Raw genomic sequence first — 21,913 nt, forward strand, 5'->3', positions numbered from 1 at the left:
GTATTGACAATAAACAGACTATTAACAAAATTGCCCAAGTGGAAAATGATATTGCACAGTGAGAATGAATGAATGAATGAATGAATGAAATTCTACCTGAAAATATCAGGTTATTGTCAGTTTTTTTGGTGTGTAAGTGGTCTACTAGGAGCAGTGCTGTTTGTGGAGTCTGACAGCTTACAGTATTAGTATTAGTATTATTGCAAATAATTATTGCATTTATCTGGAAAAGTAAGATATATCAGTTAAATGCACGTTCATAGAATAAATACTTTTGCTTCCAGAATAAAAAAATAAAAAAATAAAAACAATGAATATTTAAGATTGGATAAGATTCAAGCCCTTTATTGTCATTGTGTAGTACAACGGAATTAGATTGTGACAATCCCATAGGTGCTAATGAAAAGATAATACAATAAAAAAGAGATAGTGCAATATAAATATAAAAAATATAAAAGATAATACAATATAAAAATACAATATGTATATTAGTATTATTGCAAATAATTATTGCATTTATAAAAGTAAGATATATCAGTTTATTGCACATATGTGACAGACACGTTCATAGAATAAATACTTTTGCTTCCAGAATAAAATAAATAAATATTAAAATAATTAAAATATTAAATATATTAATATTAATTAAATTAATTAATTAAACATAAAATTATATATATTATAAAAATTCAAATATTATGTATAATATATTATATACTATAAAAAATAAAATATTATATTAAATTAAAATAAATTAAATATAAAATGTTATATATCATAAAAATTATATATATATTATAAAATGTAAATATTATATTATATATATAAAATATATATTATACAAACATAAATAATAAAAAATGTAATATAATAATAAATTAAAATATAAAAAACAAAACAATATTTAAGATTAAAGAATGATATAGCAAGGGAAGTCACATGGTGTGATCCGGGCGCTCCGATTGGCTGCCGAGGGGAGGAGAGGGCGTGGCTAGACCGACGCGTGGGTTCGCTTGGGTGACACAAATTATAACAACTTTTATCTTCGGCGGCCGAAAACGCATTATTTTTACTGTCAAAAATACTCACATCTTTGGGATTAGTATTTCTCGGATTTAAAAATACCAGATTGTGATGAAACAATGTGACGTTTTGAGGAGATAACCCCGGAGAGAAGAGGCGCTTCTTCTATCCAACACCACACCAGAAAAAGGATTTACTATATTGAATTGTGGAGAGGAAAAAAAAAAGTTTGTTTTCTTCAGTTTTTTTCGTCTTTGATTTTAATTGATAAAACCGTTCCGTCGTTCCACGTTCGTTTTCTCATGCAATCGTGCGGTGTGTCTCTCGCCGCCGCCGCCGCCGCTGCTGCTGCCTGCGCCGCTGCTCGGAGCCTCGGCTCGGCTTCTTCCACTAGCGGTGGTGATGAGGGAAAGAAAATGGCGGCGGGAAAAGCGAGTGAAACAGAGGAGGACTTTCCGACACTGACAGCCCAGGAGAGGGACACTTTAACCGCCATCGACAGGTTCGGAACAACAAAAAACACCCTCCTCTTCACATTCCGAAGAAAATGAATCGTCTTCTCTCCCGTTTGCATGTGTAAAAAACGTGATGCCCTCTCTCTTATGTTCTTTGCAGCTCACTGTTTGGATTTCAGAAGCTTCATGAAGATGGCGCCAGAACGAAGGCCCTGTTGATGAAGGTAATCTAACTGTGGTGTTGTTTTTAACAATCAAGCAAACACCCTTTGATGCGTTTAACACCAACAGCACAACTACTATGCAGTGAATTATCCCTCAAAGAGTAGTGAATGCAAAGTGGCCCACTAGGCCTCCTTTTAGCTTGTTAGCTTGCTAGCTTCATCCAATGAACCCTGCACCTGCTGCTACTTGGTGTCGCTTTTAGCTCAAGATAAAGCGAGTCAAACTAGCTCTCTTTAGTGCAACTAGCTTGTTAAGTTGTGTTAATGTTTGCTAGGGAAACCGCCCTTCCTCCTGTTAGCTAGCCAGCTAGCCAGCTAGCTTTATATTTCCTACAGCGTATCCCAGCAACACAACGTCGTCATGGTTTTTGTGCACGTTAGAAAACGCTTAAAATTAGTTTTATGTCGCGATATTGCAACCTTAAACACACACACAAAGTGTCCTTTAACAGGCTACAACTGTTGTGGAAGTAGCCTTCTTCAGGGTGCACCAAATACAGTTTATTAGGGTTTTTATTTAGGTTTTTGTGTAGTAACATTAGAAACACTTAATGTAGTTTTATGTCCCTTTGAGATAGTGCAACCTTAAACACACAGTGTTCTTTATCAGGCACACAAAGTGTCCTTTATTAGCCTTCTTCAGGGTGCACCAAATACAGTTTATTTAGGTTTTTGTGTAGCAACATTAGAAACACTTTAAATTAGTTTTTTTGTGTGTAGCACATTAGAAAACAGTTTTATATTGCAACCTTAAACACACAAAGTGTCCTTATTATCAGGCTACAACTGGTGTGGAAGTAGCCTTCTTCAGGGTGCACCCAATACAGTTTATTTAGGTTTTTGTGCTGCACATTGCAAACACTTAAATGCATTTTATGTGGAGATATTGCAACCTTAAACACACACAAAATGTCCTTTTATCAGGCTAAAACTGTTGTGGAAGTAGCCTTCTGCAGGGTGCACCAAATACAAGTGTATTAAAGTTTTTGTGTAGCACATTAGAAACACTTAGTTTTATGTCGTTGTGAGATATTGCAACCGTAAACACACACGTGTCCTTATTATCAGACTACAACTGTTGTGGAAGTAAGCCCTTCTGCAGGGTGCACCAAATACAGTTTATTTAGGTTTTTGTGCACATAAAGAAATACTAAAATTAGTTTTATGTTGTTGTGAGATATTGCAACCTTAAACACACAAAGTGTCCTTTATCAGGCACACAAAGTGTCCTTTATTAGCCTTCTTCAGGGTGCACCAAATATAAGTTTATTTAGGTTTTTAGCCTCATTCTGTTGGGTTGTTTTTGTGATAGTGCACTGCTCCACTTGATTGTACTCCAGGATGTTTTCTGCTCGTTTGTGTGAACGAGTTTGACAAACAAGTAATGTTTTATGGCTGGCTGCCTTGTCAAAGATGGCGGAGTGACACCGATAGCTATATAACCCCGTTTGATATGAATATATTGGCCCCCGACTTGTTTGTGCGTTGCTTAAAGTGTGCCTTCAGTTCTCTCCTCTGTTTACTCTTTGTAAAGATGTGTTCCTCTTAGGAACCTAGGTGGTGTATTGGTGCTTTTGTTTACAGTTTTCATTGCCCCCCTGTTTGCCTCTGCAATGTGCTTTAACTACATGTTAAACAGGCTCAGTCCATCTGAACATAACACACTGCTGTGCTCACAAAAAGCCTTTTTCTTGTGAATTTATCTTGAGCTGTTGTAGAGAAGATGACAGCAGGGGCCATGCGCTGCATCTGCTCGCTAGGTGGTGTGTGTGGGATATCTAGGAAGTGCGACTGCTCGTGTAGCATTGGCTGCACAGAAGTAGCATACTTGCTAGAAATATATGGCCAGTGTGCAATACAATCAATGTATTAGGCTTGAATTGAACCGTACAGTTCATGTGTTGAAAGCAGAACGAGCTCAACATGTGTAACATTTCTCCCTAGAGTACTGATACAATGGTTTGACACACAATTTGTTTGATTTATTAAAGTTTGAGGTGTTTTATTTGCTTTGTTTTGGTGATACCGCCATCAAAATGCAGCCCACCCTGTCAGTGGTGCATAACATGGGGTATAGACGAGTCATTTTGTGCCTTACTCTGGTGACAATGGTGGTTCACGAGACCGATATTGCTCCGTAGTTGCCAGACTTTCCTGTGACAGTCTCGTACACCCTGGTGTAAATACACACAGGTCCTATGGGCACAGCTAATGGTGCCTTCGAGTGGGGTCGTGTTTACCGTGTTCACGAGAAGAGTCCATATGAACGACTCACAACTTGAACGCCAAGCATACTTTGTACACGACTTAGCAATGTTGTAAACACAAGCTCACGAGTTTCATTTGAAGGCACCATCGCTCACAGCCTCAGGTGTCTTCATGTGTAGGGTGTTGGAGTCTGATGGCAATACCAGTCATATATGTCAGGTAGCTAACATGGCTAGTAGCATGTCAGTTGAAATGAAAATACGTAAGTTTGAGGTTTTTTTTCAGTGATACGCATCTAATTTACTGGAACGGTCATCAGGGGAGACACTGACCTCACTAAACGATAGGGATGTGTATTGTCAAGAATCTGGCAAATCTATACGTGCTATGATACAGGGGGAATGATTACTGCATGCTTTACTGCATGATTACTGATATACTGCATGCAACAAACTGCATGTGATTATCATAAAGTGGGCATGTCTGTAAAGGGGAGACTCGTGGGTGCCCATAGAACCCCATTTTCATTAAAATATCTTGAGGTCAGAGGTCAAAGGACCACTGTGAAAATTTCCATGCCAGTTTTTCCTCGCCAAAATTTAGTGTAACTTTGGAGCGTTATTTAGCCTCCTTCATGACAACCTCACTCTTACTTTAAAAACTAATCCCGCTACAACCTCCGAAAGATCTAATAGCGGCCGTCACATTTTTAAGAGGTTAATGAAAAATCAATATAGTGTTTTGAAGAATTGATACAGTATTGCACAACATAACATACTCGTGTATCGATATTTTCTTACACCCCAAGTGTCCTTATATAACATTGTAAAAGTGCAATTTTACAAACATTTACGCAGTAATGTTGACAAAAGGAAAACAGTTGAGAATGAATGTCTTGTTACAGCTCCAGGTTAACTTCCACATACAGATTTTAAATTGAAAAAGAAAAGAGAGGGCTGGTGTCGGATATGCTAATACCTAGAGTTTGGGTATTGAGGATATGTTGTGAGCAGCAGACCCAGAGAAATAGCTATAATGATAATATAACTAGACCACCAAAATGATACAGAACACAGTGTGACACATGCTCTATTGGCGTAGGTCAACTATGTCATTTTTGCTTTCTATTTTCCCCCAAAGGCAAAGAAACCGTTAGTTGTTTTGGTGTGTCTGAAACAGAAAGCACATTATAGGCTTTATTTGTATTAGAGGTTCCTGCTCGTGGCTTATTAGTTATGAGTGACTGCCCTGCCTGGCACTTCAGCCGCGTCGCTGCACTGTTGCTCTATCTACACGCAGATAACTTGGTTCAACATTTCTGACAGAACTAGGTCACTGTATCACCACCAGTAATTATTGTAGGTGGCAGTGATGTAAACGGGAGATAGGCAAAGCTTTGAATGTGAGTGTGCTCTTATTTTTATTTTCTACATGTGAGAATCTGGTGATTATTATTTTTTTGCGTTACACGGTTGCACTTTTTGCAGCGAGAGGAGTTTGTTCCTCATGATGGGATGACTGGTGCCATTTTTGGTGCATGTTCTTCCTGTGTTTGCATGGGTTTCCTCCACCAAAAGACATACATGTTGAGTACTAAGACTGCTCTTGCATTGCCCTTGACTACGGCGCTGGCCGGCTGCTGCGCTGTGGCTGACCTCTGCTAAATAGTTAAGAGAAGTCATTTGCAGAGGACGATTTTTTCCCACAGGGATTATTAAAGCATAACTTAATTTTTAAAAAAAGCAATTCACCAGAGACACAAGATGACTTTGATGCTTGCTTTGTTTGCAAACTGAACAGCGAGCCCCGTCCTGAAAAAGTCAAGTGTGTTCCAGTTACTTGGATCGTGCTGCAGATGTAGCGTGAAACTGAAAAACACTGTGTTGCATGGAGGCTTGGTGTTATGCACCGTTGCCTCACAGTAAAGGTTGAAATCAGTCAGGGTGCACACATGATGCATCCACTGGTCCATGAAAGCTGTTATGTGATGAGTGATAATCTGTTTTAGATCCTGTTGTTGTGGGCGATTTTTAAAAAGTTGTTAAGTTTATAATAGTATCTACAAAGTAGTTCATTCATAGTTAGATCAGCTTGATTATGGCAAAAATCATAGGGATGATTATTTTGGTCGATATAAAGGTCACAATTACTAATTAAATTTGGAATCATCATGAATTTAAAAAGAAAATTTAGCACTTTTATAAAGTTAAACGCATCAAAATTAAGAGGCTAGAACTCGATGTATTAGTAAGCAATTTAATCATAAACGCATTGGTTGTGTGGATGTGAATGTCCTTTTTGACACGTCAAAAAGGTCACACCCTTAAAGCGTGGTACACGAGACGGGGTCTGTGCTTCGAGACGGGGTCCGTGCTTCAAGACAGACGGGTGGGATGCCGACATCATCAGTCCACCCTGATTGACAGGCGGCAATGGGTCCTGTCCCCCTCCCTGCAAGGAGAGAGGGCACAGCGAGTCCACGGTCCTGGGAAGCGGGGATATCCTGTATCATGGATATCTATATAGCATATCTATAGTTTGTGGGTAATCTATTGAATTACATACTTGCCAAATAAAGGTACATCATCACAGGGATGCAGAAATTGTAAAAAGAAAATCCAATATTGATATAAAACAGTTCCTGCTCATTGGTTTGCAACACTGACTATGTTTACATGCACACTAATATTCCGCTATTATTCCGAATATGGCAATATTCAGAATTTGATACGGTTTATGTTAACAATCCGTTTGGATATTCTGAATGGAGCATTTTCCGATTAAAACATGTTGAATATGCTGATATTATTCAGGTTTGAGGAGCATTCTTTGGGTATACATGGCATTCAGAATATGCGTCTCAAATGGTGTATTTACGTCAGTTTACGACACACGGCCTCTTGGCTTTTTACGTTGAGCTCTGTGCGTTGCACACAAACCAACTAGCCGACAGTTTGCAGAGATGCACGCCCAAAAGCAAAAGAAAATTTCTGGTGGGAAGGACAAACACACCTACTTCTAAACATTATGAAAGACTTTGATATCAACAGGTTTTTGGATTTGAGCAAATAACGCAATGCCGACCTGTTCAAGAAGGTGGTTGAAGGAATGAAAGAGGGAGGCTGTGTTTGCAGGGTCAAACGAGTCCGCAACCAGTTATGGTAATTGGCACGGCTGCATGTAAATGGGAATATTCATTTTCATTAGCCATGTAAACGGCTTGGTGGGAATATTGTCTTTTTGGGAATAAGGGCAAAAACTGGAATATTTTGTGCATGTAAATGTAGTCAGTTTCCATAATGGCCTCATACACCCACAGATATGAATGGATACCATGGTAGTAACGGTATGACTATTGAAAAGTTATTATCTCACAATATTGATTCATATCATATCACCCAACCCTACTTGTGCAGGGTGGAATGATACTCCATAGTCCTCACGATTAGCCTATTACTGTACCTGGTGTTTGCCCTAGTTCATATTAGGAAGTGTAATAGCTGATAACAGTATTTATTTGTTTTTGTCTGTCTACAAGGATGTGCATATGTTCTCAGTTGACCTAGATATTCTCTCAGATCTTGCCTTGATACCTCAAAGGAACTATGCGACACATAGAGGCTACGTCTATGCAATGGGTCTGCAACCTGCGGCTCTGGAGCCACATGCGACTTATTAACTTGTCTCCAGTTGCTCCCTGTGGATTTTTAAAACAATTTGTGGAAATGAATAACTTTTTTTGTTTACATTTTCATTTTTATTTATCATTGTTGTAGGTCTATGGTATGATGGATTAGGGCCACATTGAGAAGAAAAAAAAAATCTGAGATTTTGAGAATAAAGTCCTAGGTTTACGAGAAAAAAAGTTGTGGTATTATGAGAATAAAGTCATAATACTATAAAGTAGTAATTTTACGTGTTATTTTCTTTTTTTTCTCGTAACATTACGACTTTTTTTCTTGTAAAGTTATGACTTTATTCTCATAATATTATGACTTTATTCTTGAAATCTCCGATTCTTTTCCCCTTAATGTGGCCCTAATACTCCGTAGTACATTTGCACTTTGGCCCTATCTGCATTAGTCTTATATACTATATACTTACACTATAAACTGTGTTACCTTCATCACAATGCTCAAATGTTTTGTGGCTCCAGACAGATTTCTTTTTTGCCTAAAATGTCTCTTAATAGTAAAGGTTGCTGACCCCTGGTCTAGGCACACCTTAGCAAAACCCATCTCTACTGAAAAACTTCTCCTCGCCTCAATCACTGCCCTCTTGCACAGTGGATGAAAGAAGGTGAATGCAGCTATTGCTCCTAGTAGTAATAACAGCTATCTCCTACTCAATAATGAGACGCTGCTCTTTCCCATCATCACTCTGTGAAGAAATGAAAGCACGATTCGGCCCGATCATATACATCGGTGGTGTTGCTTTAAGTATAATTCAAACTTTCAGGGCCGTTATATTACACATTGCTTTGGTGAGTTTGTCCCTCTTTCTTGTCATGATATTTGTTTCTACATCATGTTGTCTTCTTGGCAAACGATTTTTTATACTTTTCAGTCTCTTGATGACAATGAAAAATAAATAAGATTACGTAAGTGCTTCTTGGCAATGATGCCGACGCTACCCACCAAGGGCAAACAGCAGGTCTTCTCTGTGGTTTTGGAGGTTAACAGGGCTTCAATTTCAAATAAAGCAAATTTATCTCCATAAAACATTTGGAAGTAATTTTGTACTCATGCAGATGCAGCTGTCTCTCTTTGGTTTTGAATAGCAGAACAGTACATTCGGGACCAGCTGAGTCCATCTTTGATGGGATCTCGGTGTTGCACATGAGCAACTCAAGTGCCGGAGTAGGTCATTCTCAAGTTAGTTTGCCTTAGTGGTGGGTAGCGACGTGGACAATACGTGCTTGATTTCTTTTTACAACTCAACTGGGCTCCGTTGGTCGACTGCTCCTCATTTCATCGAGGCCGATCCGGTTATATTTTAAGGGATCAGTATTGGCAGCTGGGCTCTACAGTGCGAGCATTCGCAAATTTAATGTTAGTTCCGTCAGTAACTTGATGGCAGGACAAAATGAAACTTGGCTGTTGTTGGATTTGTGTGCTTTCTGCAAGCTGGTCTCTGTAGTCTGCCAAAGAGTGTTTATGAGGTAAAAGAAGCATTACTCTGTAACATTACTGTGAACCACCGGAAGGGTTCCTGTCGTCCCAACAACTCCAACAGAGTGCTTCTTTCTAGCTGATTCGTCCGTTTCAGGAGTCCCAGTTAAACTTTCACTCATATCATATTCATATTTAAAGCCTATCAACTGTATAGTTATGAATCAGGACTTTCAGTTGAGTAGCTTGTGAAAAACATACTTGGCAACCCTCCCGATTTTCCTGGGAGACTCCTGTTTTTCTCGACCCTCTCCCGGTTTTTCTCCAAGTGTCACAATTCTCCTGTATTTCTCCCGATTTATGACAAATGTTCACACCTTTTTTTCCCCCGTTATATCAACCTGTTTCTGGCACTGTACAGCGACCTTTACTGTTTCCACTTGGACAACAATACAGCTACACCTGATGTTGTTTACTGGAAGAAGAGAGATGCTCGCGACGCAACGCGGTTTGAGCTGCGCAGTCGGGTTTTGCTCGACGCAGCGAGAAGCCGTCGTGGCGCAAGCCGTTGGAAATAACGAGTTTCAGAGCGCAGTGGTGCCGTTGTCACGTTGTGTCTGAAAGGACCTTCAGTAATTAAGAGGCGGAGAGAGAAATGGAGAGTACTATGAGGAATAAATACTCAAGTAGGGGCGAAAAAAAGCATGAATGAATAAATACAGATTTACACAAGTTCAAGCCGGGGCGAATTATTCCGTATTCTTTCCTGAGAATTAAAAGTATTTGAGATGCTAAGGTGTAGCTACTTATTATTTTGCTATTTCAGTCTTTAAAAGTCACCAGAATGCAGGAAACAAAGTCTCTAAAACTCAATTTCTTTTCTGGAGGAGAACTTTGGTTTTGAAATCCTCCCTTTTTTTGAGGTCTCAAGGTTGGCAAGTATGTGCTAAAAGAATGAATGCTCTAACTATTATGGTTTTCATTTTAGATCGATTTAATCAGGATCATGCAAACAAACCATCTCCCGCGGCAGTCTGCTGTTTTTTATGAGATTGGTAAAACACATTGATAAAACATTGGTTTGACCTTTTAACTAACTTCAGATCTTGTAGCGTGAATCCAGCTCACAGCTACTGTTGTATCTCTTGTTATCAGGGCAGGGAGATCTGTAACGGAAGTGTAAGAAAGAGAAATCCTTAAGCACAAGTCCTTATCTATCTAAAGCAAACCTCATTCCAGTAAGGGCTGATAGTTATCTGCGGAAAAGAATGCGAGTTGGTCAGAATTAGGGAGCCGACGTCAGCCACGCTGTGACTTTGAAAAGTTCTGAATGATTCTCCCTCCAGTTCCTCGCTCTGTTTCTTTTTCTTTGCAAAACACGGTTTGTTTTTTGTGTCCTCCCCAGGCTGTTCGCTGCTACGATTCGCTCATCCTTAAGGCCGAGGGCAAAGTGGAGCCGGAGTTATTCTGCCAGCTCGGCCACTTCAACCTCCTCTTGGAGGATTACCCGAAAGGTGAGTAATCTCTCCTCTTCACCTCCGCTTTGTAGAGTCATTGTTTTTCCTCCCGTTTTTGTGCACAGCGTCCGGAGACAGTTGGCTCCGTTCCAGCTCGCCATAAATGCCGACTTGCCCGTTTTTCCTCAGTGGTGCTGTGATCAATTCTCAGCTTCCCTCTCCTTTTAATTACAGCATTATCGGCATACCAGAGGTACTACAGTTTACAGTCAGACTACTGGAAGGTAAGCCACACGTGCCTACATAGTACTCACTCTCTCATTCAGGTTGTGATACTCTCACGCCCTGTCAGTTACACACACATGCACTCGCTCACGCACAGGAAGTGCGTAAGGATCTCAGTTTGGTTACTCGCTACTATAAAATGCGGTTTCAGGTTTCATGCCTGAGTCATTTCATGCTTCTTACCTGTTTAGTCGACACTTTGCGGTGAGATAGATCGCTAGTTATTGTTTTTTCTGATTACTGAGCCACGTGGCTGCAAAGTTATGTAAATACGTATGGCTTTTGTTTACAAGGACGTGCAGTTTCAGAGACATTTGATCACATTGTACATTTTCTTTGTTGGTCTTATATTATTTGTTATAATAACCTTGCACCTCTCTCCATCCCACCCAGAATGCTGCCTTTCTGTATGGCCTGGGAATGGTCTACTTCCACTATAATGCCTTTCAGTGGTGAGTACCAGCTGTCTCTATTTAATTTGCATAAAAACCATACACTCTAATGAGTCAAATTGAATTAAGGGTGGATACATTTTCACTTCTTAGAAGCATTGGGGATTTCTTTTGAACAATTCAACATTAATGCATTGAAAATATATTGACGTGCAAATTAATAAAAGACACAGCTGGTGTGTAATGGCCTTTTAGATGAGAATATCAAAACTACTCTGAAGTCTGTATGGTAAATGTGTAACCGGGGCCAGTTGCCAGCATAGAATAAAGACTGGAAAAAGTTTAGGCAGTAAAAAAAGTTGGTTTTACAAGGCAGTTGCCAGGCAACCAGCGGAGACTCCAGGAATCAAATCACGTTACACATTTTCACCCGGAGTTAGGGTCATGTCTAGAAGGTGACACGCAAACTGCAAACCTCTTGAGAAATGGTTGAGGTTAGGATAAGTCGTCTGGCAGTGAGTCTCATAAGAGTTTTGGCAAGTTTTCGCAATTTGCGGGTTACCTTCTAGACATGACACAGCAGACTTAAAGGGACAGTTCACACCAAAATCAAAACTACATATTTTTCCTCTTGCATGTGGTGCTATTTATCAATCTAGATTTTTTTGGTGTGAGTTGCCGAGTGTTGGAGATATCGGCCGTAGAGACGTCTTCCTTCTGTCCAGTATAATGGAACTAGATGGCGCTCAGCTCAGTTGTAGTCTGTATATGTTTATGCTTTTGTGTGTGTGAAGCTGTCCTATGCTGTTTCCATGGTAACAACACACACAGAGAGGAATCGGCTAGCCTAAATCTCTGGACAGATGGAAAAAAAAAAAAACACCAAGACGCAAGCATCAGCAAAAACAGGCATTGTTCTCAGGCACACGCATATCCAGTGTTTTGATAAGGCCAGGGACGTTTCTTATAGCAAAAGCTACACCTCGATAATAATGGCAAATAAAGCTTGTATTGGTTAACTTTCTGCTACAGTATTAGTGTATTCGGCTGCAAGCAAGCACAGCAAAACAAGTAAATAACAAATGGGGTACCTTACTCCGATACGGTGGAAGGAACATCTTTAGTATTCAGTTGAAGAAGGCACACTTGCAGCGTGACTGGAATGAGCACCGACTGTGCTGCATTTTTAGATTGTGTTTACACCTGTTGTTCACTTTCTTTTTGTCCAGAGTCCATTTAGGGTTCGTAGATTTATCACAAGTGAACTGACCCTCGACTATCCAGTCTTATCGTTCTTATTCCCTCGGTCTATTTTTAATACTGCTTTTCCTCCGGTCTCCTCATCATGTTCTCCGTTTGGTCCCCGCAGGGCGATCAAAGCATTCCAGGAGGTGCTGTACATCGACCCGGGGTTCTCCCGGGCCAAGGAGATCCACCTGCGCCTGGGTCTCATGTTCAAGGTCAACACAGACTACGAGTCAAGCCTAAAGGTAGGTCCACAGTCATGGATTAATCTTAGCTTAATACCAGGCAGAGCACTGTCAACATTCTGTGAAGTTTGATTTAATTTTCTCCAACCATTATCATTTCCGCTTTTTTATGCATCAAGATTAGCTTAACACAGAGCTCACACTGCGACAGTGCCACTGAGGCTCCTGGCAGCTAGTGATAAATAAAGCAGTGTTATGCATGAGAGGGGGGATTGCTACTGGTGTGCTTTCACTGATCTCTCCTCATGTTTTCTCGCAGCATTTTCAGCTGGCTTTGATTGACTCCAACCCCTGCACTTTGTCCAAAGCTGAAAGTAAGCACCTTTCTTATTTATTTCACGTTTATTTATTAAGTATTTAATTAATAACATTTTACCCAAAATTAGCACAGGTTATTGCAGGTTATTTAAACACAGGAAAACATGCTAAAAATAGGCGATGGACTCCTTTCCTATTGCGAGTATACTGTGCTGTTCCACTGGCCTTTCTGGGTTGGTTTTTTTCCCTTGTGTGCCACGGACGTCCCGGAAGCACGGTTAGTTACTAGTGAAAATGTTACGGTGGCTACTTCTTTTTTTATACCCGTTACTTATTCAGTCTCTCTCTCAAACTCTCAAACCAGTGTCGGTGATTGATGGAACAGTGGAGTCTTATTTTGCTTCTGTCGAGTCTGAATGTCGTGTGTTTTTACGACGACCAACGAGGTAAAATTACTGCTTTTGTCAATTGAGTCTGGTAGCTTTGAGGAACGCATATAACGGCTGTTTCTTTTCACATCTAACACAGTGAATTAAGGGGTTTGTTTGGACCAAACCAGAGTCGGTGATTGTTGCAACAGTGGAAAGTTTTATTTTATTTCTGTCGAGATTGAATGAAGTGTTCTTCGACGATCAGTGGGGTTAAAATACTGTTGTCTGACTGGAGTCTGGTGGCTTTGAAGAGAGCATATTAACTGTTTGTTTTGTACGTTAATAAATTATAATAATTGTCCAAATCCCTGTTGATTTCATATATTATATATTGACTTCAACGTGTGTCACATAGCAATGTACGTCACATAGCAACGCGCCGCAAGAGGGGCAAAAATTAGCATGTCCACCCGGGTGTCATTTTCCCATTACTGCAGATTGGACCCGCGACTACTACAGAGTCATTTGTCTCGGGAATGAATGCTGATTGTAACATTTCCCACTGAAGACAAAAGCCGTGTGTTAGTGGGGTTTTTATCCAGTGGAAAAGGGGCTTTAATTTAGGATTTTTCTTTTCTCTTTTTAAGGGTCAGATAACATCTGTGTTTTTATGGAGGACGGAACCTGCCAAAATCAAAATAGATGAATAAATAAATGACTCGATAAATAAATAAATGTCAATAAATGTAGCCATTAAATAATTGATAAATGTGACATAATTTGTTATTTCTGTTTTATTTAAAAAATATATTTAAAAATAGATTAAAGGGAAAATTAAACAGAAGAGTAAATAAATAAGGGAATTAATACACAGATAAATAAATAAAGAAGTAAATTAAAACAGAAATGTAAATTTTAAATATTATTTTTGCTACATTTAATGACATTTATTTATTCATATATTTTGTATTTATTTATTTATTTCCATCCTCCATATGTTTTAGTTGTTTCCTTCTAATATGTGATATAGTTTTCCAGAGCATGTTGGGTTGTTTGGACAAAGCCTCTTTTCTGGCTTTTGGCAAGTTAGGGGCTGTGTGACGGTATGTTTGGGGGTCACTAGGTGATTGATATACACTTTTTTATATGTATTACACATTACATAACATTATTTGTTGTGGTATAAATATCCAAACTAGAGCTAACAACTGATCCTGGAATATGGTAAAGCCCCCCTGTATCCTCTCAGCAGCAGCAGGGAAACATCTCATTGTGTTCACTAGATTATGCTGAGCTGCTGCCGGGGTTCAGCACTGGCATTATTTGATATGCCGCTGCCATCTCATCTCTCCCGCCCCGGTACCTGTTACCTTGGCGACGGCAATATCCTTTTTTCTTCTTTTTTTTTGCCTAGCGTCTCGCCGTTTGCCTTCGCCTCATTGTGTCTTACCTCATTCCTGCTCTCACTCACACACACAGACGTAGCGAGGGCAGCCCCCGTCTTTCTTCCCCTCTCTCTCTCTCTCTCTCTCTCTCTCTCTCTCTCTCTCTCTCTCTCTCTCTCTCTCTCTCTCTCTCTCTCTCTCTCTCTCTCTCTCTCTCTCTCTCTCTCTCTCTCTCTCTCTCTCTCTCTCTCTCTCTCTCTCTCTCTCTCTCTCTCTCTCTCTCTCTCTCTCTCTCTCTCTCTCTCTCTCTCTCTCTCTCTCTCTCTCTCTCTCTCTCTCTCTCTCTCTCTCTCTCTCCATCTGCTGAGAGTCACTCAGGCAGCTTAGATCAGACACTGCAGCGCTCCAGACAAAGGAAGGTGCCGCCAGGAACACAGCTACCTATCTAGTCTGTTACACCTCATGCAGACCTTGGGTTTTCTTCTGACCGCGCTATTTATTGACAACGCAGCACTACTTTCCAAAGACTTGAAAAGACTAACTCTTCTTAAATAACCTCTACCTGACATGTCTCCTCTTCTTCTCTCCTTTTCTTTACAGTTCAGTTCCACATTGCTCATTTGTATGAGATTCAGGTAAGTGCTCGCTTTTATTTATGCTTCCAAGGATTTGTTTCTGTCATTTATAATTGTGAAATGTGATGTTGATTGAACGTCCAAGGCGACATAACCCAGCCGCCGCTGTAACATCACAGGCCGTCTGAATGCGGGGGAGAGCCCTGTTTTAAATAAAATTTGAACCAGGTGCTGACAAATTGAGGAGGGAGCAGGGTGCGCGAGTGGGCGGGGAGGGGATGGGAGATTACTCTCAGCCGATCGACGGGGTTGCCACGGAAACAAGAAAGTCTGTCTCCCCCCCCTCTTTTGTATGCTGGTGGTCTCTCTCTCTCTCTTTATGTTGGTTTCAGTAGAGAAGTGCAGTAGCTCTGGGAGTAGCGGCGCTTCACGACTAATGTGTTTTGTGCTGTGTCAGAACACAACACTGCAGTGGAAGTCTTAGGCAGCAAATCTTTGGATGCAAAAGCCCCCCTTTTGACCTGGGAATAGCTCTGGATTCAAACTGAATCCTTGATGCTGCAAACAACTTTTGTAATTTGTGTTTTTATTCTGTCTTCTCACACTCCCGTCTCCTATTATCCCTCACTTCCCCTCCACTCCTCCATATCCAGAAGAGATACCGGGCTGCCAAGGAGGCCTACGAGAGCCTCCTGCAGACGGAGGATCTTCCTGCACAGGTGAAGGCCACTACCCTGCAGCAGCTAGGTAAGACCGTGCACAGAACCATAATGCTTTTTTCTGTAAAACTTGAGGAAACTCACCCCAGTTTGTTCAGTCTCAACAAAGATATTATTGGGTGCTACATGTCATTTAGTTGTACGGGTAGTTCTTTGTCCGAGAGATGAAAAAAGTGGTTGATTTACGCGAGTAATTGGGGAAAGTTAACAGATTTTTGTTCAACAAGTTTCATTGGTCCCGCTCAGGACTTGAACTTTTTTTTCTTCTTTTTTTTGTGATCAACTTTATGGGTTTTAAAGATATGCATTGGACATTATTAACAAAAAATACTAAGCATAATGTTAATTGAAATTTTTTTTTTTTTTTTAAATGTATATAAAATAATGAAATGTTCCAGGCTGGATGCATCACACGGTGGAGCAGCTCGGGGACAGAGCCAGCAGGGACAGCTATGCCATCCAGTGTCTGCAGAAATCTCTGGAGGCCGACCCCAACTCTGGACAGTCCTGGTACTTCCTTGGCAGGTACGGTTGCACACGCATGAGAAGACGATGTCATTTAGCTTTGCGGTGATTGTGAAATTTAAAACAGGGAAGTTATGGTCATGAGTTATGTAACTGGTGAAGACAATGACTCACACAATATCACTATATTGGTCCTGGAATTCCCACTGTGTCATGGAGTAATTGGGGAAGGTTTACTTGGTCCTGCTGAGGACTTTAGAAGTCTTTAGAAAGTGTGGAACTTCTATCATTATTCAAAACGTGAATTGAAAAAATATATATGATTAAAATAAATAAATATACAAATAAAATGTTTTTAATATAAATTATGATATTTAATTAACAATTAAAAAAAGATGTGAAGACAAATGAAAGTGTGGAAAATGAATTGAATTATTTGTATGCATTGAAAGGCTTTTGTTATAACATCCTGATATTACAGATATGATGTATTTCTTTTCTGAAAAATAGTCTAAAGTTATACAGTAACCTAAAATATTGATGCCCTGAACCTGCTGATGTCAGGTTCTGTCAAGGCCTCTTTTAATTGATCAGGAGGTGCTAGGGCTGCGATGATATTCCTACCTCCCAATTCAATACTTGGGTTCAGATTCAATATGTATTGCGATTTTTGTTCACTTTTTTAACACTAGACCATGGGAAAAGAAAGAAACAAAAATCATACACTTCTAGGGACTTTTACTTTTGAAAATGTCTAAATTGATAGACAGCATAGATAGATTTTCAGCATGTATATGTAAACTCGATGTTGCATGCAGTCTGGAAGCTCTATGTATTAGTTATTTGACACACATATGTCTCCCGTGTCTCCTGCAGGTGCTACTCTAGTATTGGTAAGGTCCAGGACGCCTTCATCTCCTATCGGCAATCCATAGACAAATCCGAGGCCAGCGCAGATACCTGGTGCTCTATAGGGTAAGGGTCCACTTGTTCAGTTACATTACACTGTTATTAGTGGGAAAAAAACATGAATGAGAGCCACTGTTGTCACCTTTTAGGTTTCTGAATGGACATTTGGGAGTGACCTATATTCTTGCATTTTCTTTTCTATTGTTTTCCAAATCTATCCTACCTTCAATTTAACCTTAACTTAATTATCCCTTACACCTCCATTGCTCCCTCTCTCTATTGTCTCCTTCCCCGTCTTTCTCTCCCCAGGGTGTTGTACCAGCAGCAGAACCAGCCCATGGACGCCCTGCAGGCCTACATCTGCGCCGTGCAGCTGGACCACAGCCACGCCGCCGCCTGGATGGACCTGGGCACGCTGTATGAGTCCTGCAACCAGCCGCACGACGCCATCAAGTGCTACATCAACGCCACGCGAAGCAAGGGCTGCACCAACACCACGGCGCTGACCCACCGCATCAAATGCCTGCAGGTGGGTGGAGAGAGGAAGTTGAAACGAGAGGCGTTTGGATGCAGGATGTCGTTATTTAAAAGCAGGGATGTCCCCATGTTTGACAGGTGTCTCGCTCTGCATTATCAGGACGTTTAGCCTTCATCACAGCTTTCCCTAGTTGGTGTAAAAGTGTTGAGAGAGGAACATTCTCTGCTTGTCATATCATTAATTGAAACTGCTGGCTGCTGTTTATTCAACATGCACGCCCCGCAGGGTCACTCCTTCACAACGCTGTTGACTTCCCAGTGTTCAATTGGTCGTATGTTGACAGCCGGCGGAGAAACAAAGATGTATAAAGCAGATACAGATCCATGAAAAAAAATAATGTCTGGATCAGTTTGGGGACATCCCTAATTGAAACTGCTGGTTGCTGTTTATTTGTTCATGCTGCTCTAGCTTGACCTAAAAGCTGTCTCATGTGTATTGTGGACAGAGGACATACAACTATTGCCGCAAAATGTAGACAAACACTAACAGAGCTCTGACTCTGACCAATAACTGTCTCATTATGCAACTTAAAATGCATGCTGAGAATTACTCTTTTTCTTAATGATGAGATTAGAGTGTCCTATCAGGCACAAGGGAAAACGTTTGAAACCCCAGTGGACCTTTAAGCCCTACAGGGCTAAAAAGCCTGAGAAATCCAGTGTCCAGAATAGAATAAAATCCAGGGATCTCTGATGCCGTTATATTTTCGCCTGACTTTCCACCTCCCATTCTTTCAAGACCCTTACCGTTCTGCAGCTTCCCACCGGTGTTCCTTATGTATTCAAATCCGAACACTCAGATAGACCAGCGACTCCCCTGTTCTTCAGTTCCCCGTCTTTTCCGACGGGGAACTGAAGCCGTTATATAACTCTCTTCAAAGCCACCAGACTCCATTCACAAAAACAGTCATTTTACTTTGCAGAACGCGGGAGTATAAAAACCCCCACTTCAAAATATCCAAACTAACCCTTTCAGATATTTCCAAACTTAGCACAGCTAAAGCTGACTCAGGTAGTGCTAGCATTCATGTGATTCATAACCGTATTGATTAGCTTACTGTGGTAACCTACGTCACTGCTTTTTGCTAACGGCTGACGATTCCATTTGGGAAAAAACTGAAAAGAACGCAGATGGACCCGCCCTTTAAGTCACGCCTGGCTGATCTGGAACCATTTTTGAGCGCAAGTCTTTTGCTGTACAGCGGATTTATCAACCAGGGTTCTAATAATCCCCATATCTCACGTGTTAATTTATTCATCTCTACTTTTGTCCAAGCAATGTCATTGTTTCCCTTTACACATGCATGAAGGAATGTTACATTTCCACCAGTGATGTTAGCATAAATCCATGGCATTAAGACAAGCTCAGAGCGCTTGTTTTAATGGAATTGTGACTGTCTGGGATTACTGTTACTGAATGTACCTCCTTGTGTGGTTGATGACGTATTATTAGCCAGCCAAACACACACATATATGTGTTATAACCTCTACCTATTTACCATTGCTGATCATTTCCTTTGTTTTGAGGTCATCGTTTTTTTTATTTTTTTATTCCTTCCAAAAAAAAAAAGCCTTGTGTTTTATTATTTTTTTTTGTTTTTTCACGTCGTTCTCCATTCCCCTAGGCTCAGTTGAGTAACCCCCAGCTCAGTAGCCTACAGGGTAAAAGTAAAATGCTCCCTCTTATTGAGGAGGCGTGGAGTCTACCAATCCCAGCTGAGCTAACCTCCAGGCAGGGAGGCCTGAGCAGTGCACCACAGCAGGTGAGAGACCAGATAGAGCAACTTACACCTCCCCCCCCCTGACCCCCACCTCTCCCTCCCCTCCCCTTTTAACTGAGTGCAGACACTCGAACACATAATGTACACGCAGAAAGGTCAACACATGCGCATGTCCATACTGATGGGTAACACTTGAGCTCGACTTCCACGCCGTGTGAATGCAGATGTCTAAAAGAAGCCCGATACTCCACCGATGAATTTCTTTACTCAAATTGGAGACTTTTATTGCATTCATGGTAACAGAAATTACATTTATCACACTCTACTTTCCAAAGTGGCTGCTTTATGGCATCTGTATTTCAAACGAGGGAGGGGGGTTAAGTGTCACCCAGCCCTGCACCCCCTTTCTTCTCCACAGCACCGTAGCCACCTCGGCTTCACCCATCACGCTCCGTTCACCAAAACCAAAATCAACAAAGCCCAGGCTTTTGTTAATTCTTTCCCCCCCCATTCAATTTCTCCTTCTATTAATCCTGTTTTTAATCTAATGTGGTATTCAGGATTACCCCACCCACCCACTCCCTCCCTCCTTGCAGTTCATTTACAAATCCAACCTGCACCACGCTGCTGTTTTGCTCTTAATCTGCTTTGGTTTGGAGATTTCTGATTACAGATTAAAAGCGCTCTAATTCCAAGTCAAGTGGCTGTGTTTGTAATAATTCTCACACTCATTGACGTTTGGCCTTTTGACCCCGGCCCACACAGTGTGATCGGTGAGGTCGTGCTGTCGTAGTAGAGTATACCCCCCACCCCCTCCCCTGGCTTCCCATTGGCTCTGTCCATCTTCCTTCCCCCCCTCTCAGTAGTTGACCTTAGATGTCCTGCAGCTGCTCACAAAGCCCCACCAGCAACGCCCCCTAGTGTTTCACTTCTTCACTCATCCATGCCCCATCATGCAGTAGATGCGAGTAGCTCTGTCGTGTGTGTTTGTGTGCGTGTGTGTGTGTGTGTGTGTGATCCCTGTTGTGTTATTGACTTTGGAATATGTTGATTTTATTATCGGCTTTTGACTTGGTGAGAGTCACCGTGAGACCTATTCCAGTGTGAATGGGGGACATTTTGGATGAGTTTCCAATGGGTCAGATGTGACTTCATACATTTTTGTTTGCCCACTTTTTTATAATGCAACATATGTAAACGAATCTGGAAATGTGTGCTTGAAATCTGGTGTATTTTCCACCCTCTCATGAAATACAGAATAAGAAAGATTTCAAAGGACTTGAGAAGTGTAGAAAATGTTTATTCAAGCTCTTAGTGTATCCATTTTTTCTTAAAGAGGACCTATTATGCTTTTTTCCTTTTCTTTTAGTGTTATATAGTGTTTTGTGCATGTAAAAGGTCTGCAAAGTTACAAAGTCCACGCCAAAAGGAGTTACCCTCCCCCAACGGAAACACTGCTCCTGAACTGCCTGAAACGCCTGGCCTGATTTTTCTTCCGTAACGTTGTGATGTCACCAAGTAACACACTTGCATGATAGAGGGTCATCCCAGTACGAAACACACAGGCATTGTAGCGTCAGCGAGAGATATCACTTATGCAACTTTTGGGTGTGTAGTCTTTCTAATTATGTATTTCACAGTCTCATACTTCAACAGTTTTGCAACAAACCACAATTTTTTTTTACTTGAAAATTATGTTGTCTATCGTTAATATTTTTTCCAAAATAAAGTCCCACAGTGGTCGACAGGAAGGGGCGGGACTTAGCCTCTCTATGCCTGCTTTGCGGCTAGTTTGGCACTCCCTTAAAGAAAGCTAGTTAGAGCGGAGCTGGAGCGGAGTCCGAAGAGTTTTTGTTCAGTCGACCAATCGCAACAGAGAGGGCCAGCTGATCAATCAGAGCAGACTGGGCTTTTCAGGAGGAGGTTCTTAAAGAGACAGACGCTAAAACGGAGCATTTCAGATAGGGTGAAAAAAGGGTGCCGCAGCCGGTATGAGAAAAATAAAGCGTTTTTTTGAACATTAAGGCATGTAAACATGTTCTAGTGGAAACCCAAAATACAAATATGCATCTGAAAATGAGCATAGTAGGTCCTCTTTAAGTCAGCTCTAACAAAACAAAGCAAGCTACTCCTGTTTAAAAGCGGCGAGGTTGTGCTGAACTAAATTCCCGGGCAGTCACATCTGGCTCATAGGCTCCCCTCAGAGGTAATGGTAAGGCTGTCAGTGTGTGGAATGTGTCGTAACCTTTAAAGGTTGATTTATGCCATTGTACCCTTCCACAGCTGCATTATATTGTCTGAACGTGCAATAAGGAATACATGGAATTG

General features: G+C 41.0%; 1 protein-coding gene across 2 annotated transcripts in view; it reads left to right on the plus strand.

Moving 5' to 3' along the window:
* Positions 1-967: 967 nt before the first annotated feature.
* LOC141763053 (lysine-specific demethylase 6A-like) overlaps positions 968-21,913 on the plus strand; it is a 30,793-nt gene continuing 9,847 nt past the window's right edge. The window contains exons 1-13 of one of the 2 annotated variants that reach the window (XM_074627299.1): positions 968-1,525; positions 1,639-1,702; positions 10,427-10,535; positions 10,713-10,762; positions 11,157-11,215; positions 12,525-12,645; positions 12,905-12,959; positions 15,260-15,294; positions 15,888-15,981; positions 16,352-16,478; positions 17,295-17,393; positions 17,637-17,856; positions 19,490-19,627. In XM_074627299.1, coding sequence (XP_074483400.1) covers positions 1,326-1,525; positions 1,639-1,702; positions 10,427-10,535; positions 10,713-10,762; positions 11,157-11,215; positions 12,525-12,645; positions 12,905-12,959; positions 15,260-15,294; positions 15,888-15,981; positions 16,352-16,478; positions 17,295-17,393; positions 17,637-17,856; positions 19,490-19,627 — 1,371 coding nt within the window. In that variant the 5' untranslated portion in view covers positions 968-1,325. The remainder of the gene's footprint in view (positions 1,526-1,638; positions 1,703-10,426; positions 10,536-10,712; positions 10,763-11,156; positions 11,216-12,524; positions 12,646-12,904; positions 12,960-15,259; positions 15,295-15,887; positions 15,982-16,351; positions 16,479-17,294; positions 17,394-17,636; positions 17,857-19,489; positions 19,628-21,913) is intronic. The other variant, XM_074627300.1, reaches the window with a different exon arrangement.

Source organism: Sebastes fasciatus, chromosome 24 (assembly GCF_043250625.1).
Source record: "Sebastes fasciatus isolate fSebFas1 chromosome 24, fSebFas1.pri, whole genome shotgun sequence".
NCBI classification, from domain to species: domain Eukaryota; kingdom Metazoa; phylum Chordata; class Actinopteri; order Perciformes; family Sebastidae; genus Sebastes; species Sebastes fasciatus.